The 8,646-nt window shown below is 46.5% G+C and overlaps 1 protein-coding gene across 1 annotated transcript in view; it reads left to right on the top strand.

Moving 5' to 3' along the window:
- The first annotated feature begins 3,470 nt into the window (after window positions 1-3,470).
- LOC142559414 (uncharacterized) overlaps window positions 3,471-8,646 on the top strand; it is a 180,871-nt gene continuing 175,695 nt past the window's right edge. The window contains exons 1-3 of the mRNA XM_075671012.1: window positions 3,471-3,569; window positions 7,034-7,148; window positions 7,219-7,291. Coding sequence (XP_075527127.1) covers window positions 3,471-3,569; window positions 7,034-7,148; window positions 7,219-7,291 — 287 coding nt within the window. The remainder of the gene's footprint in view (window positions 3,570-7,033; window positions 7,149-7,218; window positions 7,292-8,646) is intronic.

The following is an 8,646-nucleotide window of genomic DNA, read 5'->3' as shown; positions in this document are numbered from 1 at the left end:
TTACATCCGCTGTAAACATTTCGTCGCTTAGTAATTTCGAATTAAATTTCCATAGTTGCCACTCGAAGCCCTTTTTCTTTTCTTTCGTGCTTGCTACAAAAAAGCTGACCAAACAGTGATCACTGAATGAAAGTGCGCTCACATGGTACTCCTTACAAAGGGGTATCAAATCAAGGCTCACATACACTCTGTCAAGACGGGCGTGCCTGGCTGCCTGAAAGTGGGTGTACTGCGTAGTCCTCCCACCACCGAGACATTCAGCCACGTCTTCCAAACCATCGTCCCTTATCATATCGCTTAGGGCAATGGTGCTTGCATCCTTGTACGGTCGGGCACTAGTTTTATCACGGGCTGAAAGAACACAGTTAAAATCACCGGCAATAATGAGGAGCCTATTATACTGGGTATACTGTTTTAGCTGATCGAACAATCTGCGTCGTTCCTCAGCGACAGTCGGCGCATACAAACAAATAACACGCCATTCCAATGACGATAATAAAAAATCGCAGACAATAAGCCGACCTGACGGGCATGACGTCGCAGCTTCTACTTTTGCTCCAAGACTATGTCGGATGAACAAAGCGCACCCAGAAGAAGTTCCCACAGCATGGCTCACTATAACACAGTATCGAGCTAAGAATTGACGCACCATGCCCCGTTTTCGTCATCGCCCTCAACTTTCGTCTCCTGTACTGCTAGAATGTCCAGGTCATGTTCGCTAACTAGTCGATAGAGTTGACTTTGCTTCCTCCTTGAGGCAAGCCCACGTACGTTTAAAGTGGCCACACGAAATGACCTATGCATAGACATCATTGCGAGGCGGTGAAAACCCGGGGGCATGACGCTCACCTCACTGCTGCGCTTTTTTCCTGGGTGCCTTGTCACGATGCAGTCCTCAGGGAGGCAAATCGGCGTTTCCGCCGTCTTGCGCTCCGTCGAAGTGTTCGGCCGAAGCCGAAGGGAAAGACGCCGCGCGGGAGTCGTTTTCTCAGGCGGCTCGTCCGTTGCGACGGCGCTGGGCCCCTTCTCCCTTTCGACTGCTTCGTGGGGCCGCTTTGCGGTCGCACTGGCACTGTCGCTATTGATGCCTGTCATCGGCACTTCCTCGGGAGTAGTCTCTACAGCTCCGCCGGGAAAAGTGTGGCCGGTACTACTTGGAGCAGCTTTCTTGCTCCGGTCCTCCACGGCTTCATGCAGAAGCCCGGCTTCGGGCTTACCTGGAGCTTCAAGGAGGGCGTCCTGTGGAGTGTTCGGGGTACCCTCTTGGGTAGTCGGGTTTCGGCACACTCCTGCTGTTTCCTCGGAGTCTGCCTCATCCATAAGGTGGTCCAATGCATCGTTTGCCTGGACTGGTCCGGTCACGCTGGCGTACGTCTTTGGGCAATCGGCGTCCTCATGGCCGAAGCGGCGACAACGACTGCAGCGAGGAACTTTGCAGTCCCGACGTATGTGCCCGGTGTTCTTGCAGCGCAGACAGAGCGGAGCGCGGCCTGCAACAACGACGAGAGTCAGCTCTCCGGCTATCTTGAGCTGGTGTGGAATGTCGTCGACTTTGACATCGCCATGCAATTGCAGTCCAACTGAGCGAGTCGTCGAGCCCTTTTCAGTGACGCCTTGCACACGCCACTTCTCCCGCGTCACCTCCAACACTTTCCCGTAGGGTGTCAGGGCCACACGAATGTCTTCGCCGGTCACGCCGTGCAGCAACCACTGTAGCTTTAAGCGAACGTCCCGGTTGTTTGGATCGATGAGCAAACATGGGCGATCCTTTACCTTCACGTTGACCGCGGTGAGCAATTTCTGAGCGGCGTCAGCACTCGTCATTGTTACAGCCCGCACGTGGTTCATCTGATACGCCCCCAACGCCAAAACGTCGGGGAGCGCACCTAGATTGGCCAAAGTGTCCCGGTAGTCTTCGACACGGTAGGGCCGAGCTCTTGGGTCGCCGTGCATGAAAATGGTGTTCGCGACGATGCGCCCGGATGGCAGATTGGGCAGAATAACCTGATAATCTTCGGCAGCAGAAGCAAAAAACCTGTTACCACGGCCCGCCTCGGCCGCCGAAACCGCTCCATAGGAGCAAGCCATCCCGCGACCGTTTCGCTTGAAAGCCGGTAGTCGAATGACTGAGCCACGAGTTCGATGCTTGAAAGCGGTACAAAAGCGCCTCTAGTGAACGCGGTGTTGCCTTAGAAACGAGCTGTTTCTAAGGCTCAGGCGCACATTTCGTTGTCGCGCTGAACGCTGCGTTGCTCGACGCTCACCGCGTCCGATGCGGGGCGCGTAGTCGCTGCGCCCTAGCCCATTGTCTTACACCCCTTGGCGGGTCCACGTGAACGCTGTCGCGTTCCACTCTTGAAGGCGAAGCTTAAGCGTCCTCCAATTTTTTGTATGCTGATCCCAGACAAGCAGCCCCGGCTGGTGGCGCCGCGACAGAGTGCAGCCTTTCCGAGGCACGAGACAAGCCGCACCGGGTTTTCCTTTTTTTTATATTCAGCAGCCGTGCCAGTGCTTTGGCTGAGCATGCCACTTCGAAGGGACACACAATAGTTTGGAGGAAGGCACGTGTTCTTGCCAGAGAAAATAGGACTATCTCAATGCTTTTATCTCGAGTCGCTCATGATCTCGAGTCACTCACTCTTTAAAGAGGGACGGCAATCTGCCGTTTGTGTATTGCTGCCTACATTGCTGCTACATTGACTCACTGTACAGGTGTTGAAGCATATTTAAATGAACACTCCAAACACATTTTCTTATTCGTTTTTACCTGTGAACGAGGCTCCTCGTGTTTAAAGAAAAAACATCTTTTTGTTTATTAAATCTTAACTTTAGTTAGCGTAGTACCATGGATTCTTTCTACCCTTTCAATGTTTCATCCCTACCAGACGGGTTTCTATCAAGCCTTAGCGTTCAGGGAAGAGATTTATAGAAACAGATTCAATACATACATAGATAGCGGTACAAGGTTGATAAAGAGAGAAGGGGAAAAATATGGAGATCTGTACAACAATGCTAGACTGAAAAGCATGTATATATCACACCTGATTAACTGATTTCATTTTCTTGCATTGACCCTCGATAGACACGGTAGGATAAATATGCTTTTTTTATTTTTGCGAAATATTCCATCAAGTTCCTCATAGTAAACTCATTTTCAAACTTGAAACAATAGGCATTTCTCATATACTTGTTGTTTAGATATACTTGGATAATCGCAAACAATGCGTTCCTGTAGCTGTCAAAACTCGCGCTGTCTTCCGGTCACATCCTGTGTACCTCAGGGCAGCATGTTAGGCCCTTTGCTCTTTATATTTTATAATAATGATGTTGTTGACGTTGTTCGCCCTGGTGTAGAGATAAGAGTGTTTGCTTGTGATTCTATTTTGTTAAAAAAAATTAGTTCCGCCAACGATTACAACAATCTCAACACTAGTCTGGACAATATACATCAATGGTGTGTAAAATGGGCAATGACCCTTAACACGAGCAAATGTATCTGCCTGCCAGTAACTCGGCAAGAAGATCAGCTGTCATATACCTACATATTAGGGTCTTCACCATTACAAGAAGTAAGTTGCTATAAACATCTCGGTCTAACACTCACTTCAAACCTGTCTTGGAATATTCATATTGATAATGTTTGTTCATCCGCCTTCTTCAAGCTTTGTGTCCTCAAACATAAACTTAAAACTGCTCCCACTAACGTTAGGATGTTCTACTATGCTGCTCTTGTACGGCCAAGGCTGGTATATGCGTGCATTACATGGGATAATCATACTAAGCGCAACATTGATTGTCTTGAATATACTCAAAAAAAGGCCGTAAAATTTATTTTTAATAAATTTTCAGCATTATATTCACCTTCCAATTTAATGCAAGCAAGTTGCATTCCCCTATTACAGGCACGAAGGCAAAAATTTAAATTGGGATCACTTTCCCAACTCTTGGAAAACAAACTAGCGCTAGATGCATCAACATATTTGTCACGCTTAACTAGCAGACTCACCCGAAACCACAATGAAAACGCTCTAACCCCAAATTTTGCTCGCACAGACCTATTTAAGTTTTCTTATTTCCCGAGAACCATTAGTGAACGTCCTTATCAAAGCAAGTGCACTGTGAAGTAGCCTATCTGAGCCTGTATTATTGTTGCTTTTTTTTCGTAGCTGTTTCTGTTGTATTTCTTTTGTATTTGTATCGACCACCCTGCTTGGACCATGAGTCCGCAGTATTGTATAAATAAAAAAGAAACCAAGCAGGCTAGGTCACTATTTGCCACCGCCCCGTTTGAAAGAGAATGCCAACATGTCATCATCATCAGCGTAAAACCGACAAAAGGTTCAAGAAAAGCTTCCCGGGCTGACGTGTGCGAACGACATACTACCGCTTGCGGTCAGTGCGATAGATTTTCAAACACTTGCGAATTTATGTGCCAATGCAGCGACGATCTAGGCCTTAAGTTTAGCATAAAGAAACGGTGAATTATTAATCTTTATTGAAGAGATTGAATAGTAGCGTAGTATCAATTCAAGAGAAGTCATACCGATAGTTAAGCAATAAGAATATCTCCGTGTATATATATAAACGAAGGGAAGACAAACTGAAGCGTCCGCTAATATAATTTAAAATGAAATGAAAGCCCAATGCAGCTATAGTGAAACATACAGACCTTTTGGGAAACTGTAAACTTTCCAACACTAGCGTTTGCTAATGCAATTGTGTGCTCTAAATCAGAAATCTTCTCACTCTAGAGTCCCTGAGAAATCTTCTCAGGAACTCGCTTTGGGGGCCCACTGCAAAATCAGAAACGAGGCAGTGGACGATGAGATGGGTTGGGCTTCTTTTGAAGCCATAAAACACATCGCGATATTAGTTTTGAAGAAAGACAAAGAACATGGCTGAAAATAAACAGCTAAATAAAGTGCACAAATATCTATATCTCATAACCGTGTGCATGGAATGGAGGAAGAGTTGAAGTAAGCTGTAAACCAATTACAGGGTAATTTAATATGTAAATAGAAAACCAGGAGGTATAAACATTAAAGTGAGGGAAACACAGACTGTTACTTAGATGCAAAGGATGAAAAAGAAAGACAATGGAGATTTACAAAAATGGCAAGATAGAAATCGGGAGTGAAAGCCTGTAGAATAAGCAGAGAGAAGTGCCTTTCTTTCTTGAGGCCCGAGGCAGCTGTATGGGGTAAAAATATAGGGGAGCAAATGTGCGCCGCAGGATGAGGCCGTTGTGTGCCGGAAAAAAAACGCGCAAGTGACATGGCACATGGTAATGGAATGCGAGAATGTTCCCCCTCTGAGACCTGTAGGGAGCCTTCATCTTTTACAAGCGTTGGAATTCACAGAAGATTAACTGGTTAGAGATCAAAGTAAGTAAGAGTATTAGTAAGAGTAAGTAGTATTGGTGAGAAAATGCAAGGATGCGATTGATAGAAGTCATTGCGAGCGTGGGCAACGGTACAATATAGTGATGATAGGAGCTTTAAATACGAAACTTAAGATCGAGATCAGAGAACCAAATAGCTAGAGGACGATAGATGTAGTATAATCTGAATATATGAAGCAGGCTTGGTCAGTGTTTGCCCCGTCTGCATTTCAAAACGATATCAACAAACATCATCATCAATCTGAAATGATATTTCTTCAGTAAAATTACCAGTTGGCGGTTTGTGCTCAAGTTGTCTAGTACTATAAAACACCGGCTGGCCTCCGCACGTGGCACAGTGCTTGGCCAAATAGGCTCAAGGAAGAAATGGTAACGAATAGCTGCGCTATTATCAGGTGACCATTTAGAAAAGCAATTGCCTAGCTTCGGCCACGTGTCATTTGTATCTTACATGCAGATGTATTAGTGACAGTACGAGAGAACATGGTTTAGGTGCAATAACTAAGACGCACTGACCTGCATATGGCGAAGGGTGCTTGTGCAAACCATTGTTTGGATGTATCATGGCAGTGCCTTTAAAACAGCGCTATGGTCGAGGACGAAAAGCAGACAAACGACAAGACGTGCGCTAACCTTTCGTTTCTGTACTTTTCGTCCACGTCCATAGCGTTATTTCAGCGAGACTGTGAAGATGAACCAAACAGCTTAACCAACCAAAGCAAGCTGAAGAGGCTTGCTTTATTCCTACGGAATTGTGATGTGCGTAGTGACTCCTGTTACGCAAAGCAAAACTTCTTTCAATAAAGGTCAACAGGCCTTTTTCAATGCCTTTTTGCCTATGCTTGTCTTTATTATGCGGAAAGTTTACCTTAGGGATTGTTTCTTTCGATGTGGCGCTTCCAATCGACAACAGTTGCAAGCGAGCAGTGTGATCCCTCGTTCATGTCAATATTGCCCTCGTTCCAACAATTTAACTTGATGGAAGAGTTTGTTTTTCGTTTTATATTTTAAATGAAACTTTGTTTGGTGGGTAGTTGTCAAATACCGGACATGTTCTATTCATTTCGTCATGCGAAGGCTTCATAAAATTGCCTTAATTGCATAAATTGTTTTCTGTTTTGAGTGCACTGCTTGATTTAAAAATCATATTTGTAGTTCATTTGTAGTCCTAAAAATAAAATTATGGGGTTTTACATGCCAAAACGAGTTTCTGATTAAGAGGCATGCCATATTGGAGGACTCCGGAAATTTAGATCACCTAGGGTTCTTTAATGGTCACCTAAATCTAAGTACACGGGTGTTTTCGAATTTCGCCTCCATAAAAATGTGGCCGCCGTGGCAGGGATTTGATCCCGCGACCTCGTGTTTGGGGGCCCAACACCATAGCCACTGAGCAACCTCGGCGGGTATTTGTGCTCTTGAATAGCTCCCGCATAAAACAAGGTTCTCAATTTATTGTCCTTTCAGTCTTTATACTTGATGGAGAAAAGCAATTCTAGAATGTTGAGAGTAACTGAATGATTTATTTACTTAGCCCCATGGGGTCCTCCTAACGGGCGTGAGTAAAAAGAAGCACCAAAATGTCGATTGAAACAGAATTTCATAACACAAGATATCTTTCCCAATCACTAGGAATGCAGCGAAAAATGCCTCGCGGACCAGTGGAAGAACCAGTGCGACTGCTACCCCAAACTCTACTCTATGAAGCACGTTCTGAAAGGAAACCTGTGCGAATACCTGGCCCACTGTGAGCGCATGTTGTGCCACTGGCACTGTGAGGCTTTTCTATGGTTTCATGTGAGGCTTTTCTCTTTCAGTAAAGTGCAACGACTACATGAAGACGATGAACTGGCTACCTTACTGCCAGAACCAATGCACCAGGCCGTGCAGGTGAGCTGCGCACGTCGAGCTCAAACGCCGCTTTACGACAGGCACCTCCGAAAGGCATGATGAGCGCGTGCACTGGTGTGGCCTCGTTGGTGAGACTTTATGAAGCGAACGAGAGGATATAAATCAAACTTTATTACAACATTCGGGATGCTCAGGGCCGTGGCCAAAAAGCTTCTACATGGGCTTTTCTAGGACCACGACCCAGTGCAAATGGCAGGGACAGGCAAATAGAACAACGTGAGGATGCGTTTAAGGCAAAAATATAAATATGAAATTGCGCATAATAAACGAAAGAATTATCTCAGACATATTGTGAGTACAGATCCAAAGGAAGCCTAATTACAATGCATGTTGGTAGTGTCAAAGGTAGTCGATGAATACACTATATTTCTGTAAATGCAACATCAGCAGTTAGAGCAGAATATAAAAAAACACGAACGAGATGGACCGAATCACCCGGCACCAAACAAAAAAAAAAAGGTACAACAGGCATAGAGGAAGCACACAAACCCTTGTTTGCGCCTGCCTGCTAAGTCTGCTTCCAATTGGGCGCTCGACCTTTCTTCGGCATGCATCTGTCGTACGGGAAGTAGACGCAGTCAAAATCATTTACTAATAAATGAGTAGACCGATTACTGCACTACATAAAAAACGCGAAGCTTTGTTAATGACACTATAGCCAATCGCTGGGACCCCAGACGATCTTTATAAAGCCACTTTTTCAGTAAACGAATAAATAGTTTTTGTATTTTGTGAATGGTATGGTGGCAAGCTCGGCGATTATACCGCGTGTTCGGACGATCGACTTTTCCGCTCCGATCAACCGCCATATTTGCCATAGGCGGAACATTTTCATATATGCGGGGGGGGGGGAGCTTTATGGACACTCCAGGTGCATTTCTGCTGTCCGTTTCTGTTTCTGAGGGATCGGACGGCCCGCGTGGTGTCGGGTGACGAGCCGCGGCGCGCGCCGGGGGGGGGGGGGGCGGTGCGGATGCGGAAAACGGATTCGGAGAACGCGCTCTTACGCGCGCTGTGTTGACATTCCGCCGACGGTTATAGTAGGTCCACGCAGACAAACGTCAAGTGGGACGGCGGTATACGCGACGTTGTGGCACCGGCTCCAGAGTCCCCTGCTAGTTAGGGACGCAGCCGAGGTTTAGGGGCACCTAGCAATGTTGACCACGTGTTGCGCGTACGGAGCGGGGGTCCACGCCCCTACGCATCCGGGCGGCAGCCACGTGCATCTTGCTTTGAGCGCTGAGGAGAGCCCGCTTGGTGTCGAGTTACAACTTGTAGTGCGCGCCGTAGAGAAAGGCGCGGTGCGCATGCGGAGGCCGCGTTCGGAGAACGTC

The sequence above is a fragment of the Dermacentor variabilis genome, chromosome 10 (assembly GCF_050947875.1).
Source record: "Dermacentor variabilis isolate Ectoservices chromosome 10, ASM5094787v1, whole genome shotgun sequence".
NCBI lineage: Eukaryota > Metazoa > Arthropoda > Arachnida > Ixodida > Ixodidae > Dermacentor > Dermacentor variabilis.
Note: the sequence above shows the minus strand (reverse complement) of the source record. Positions and strands in the feature narration are given on the sequence as shown.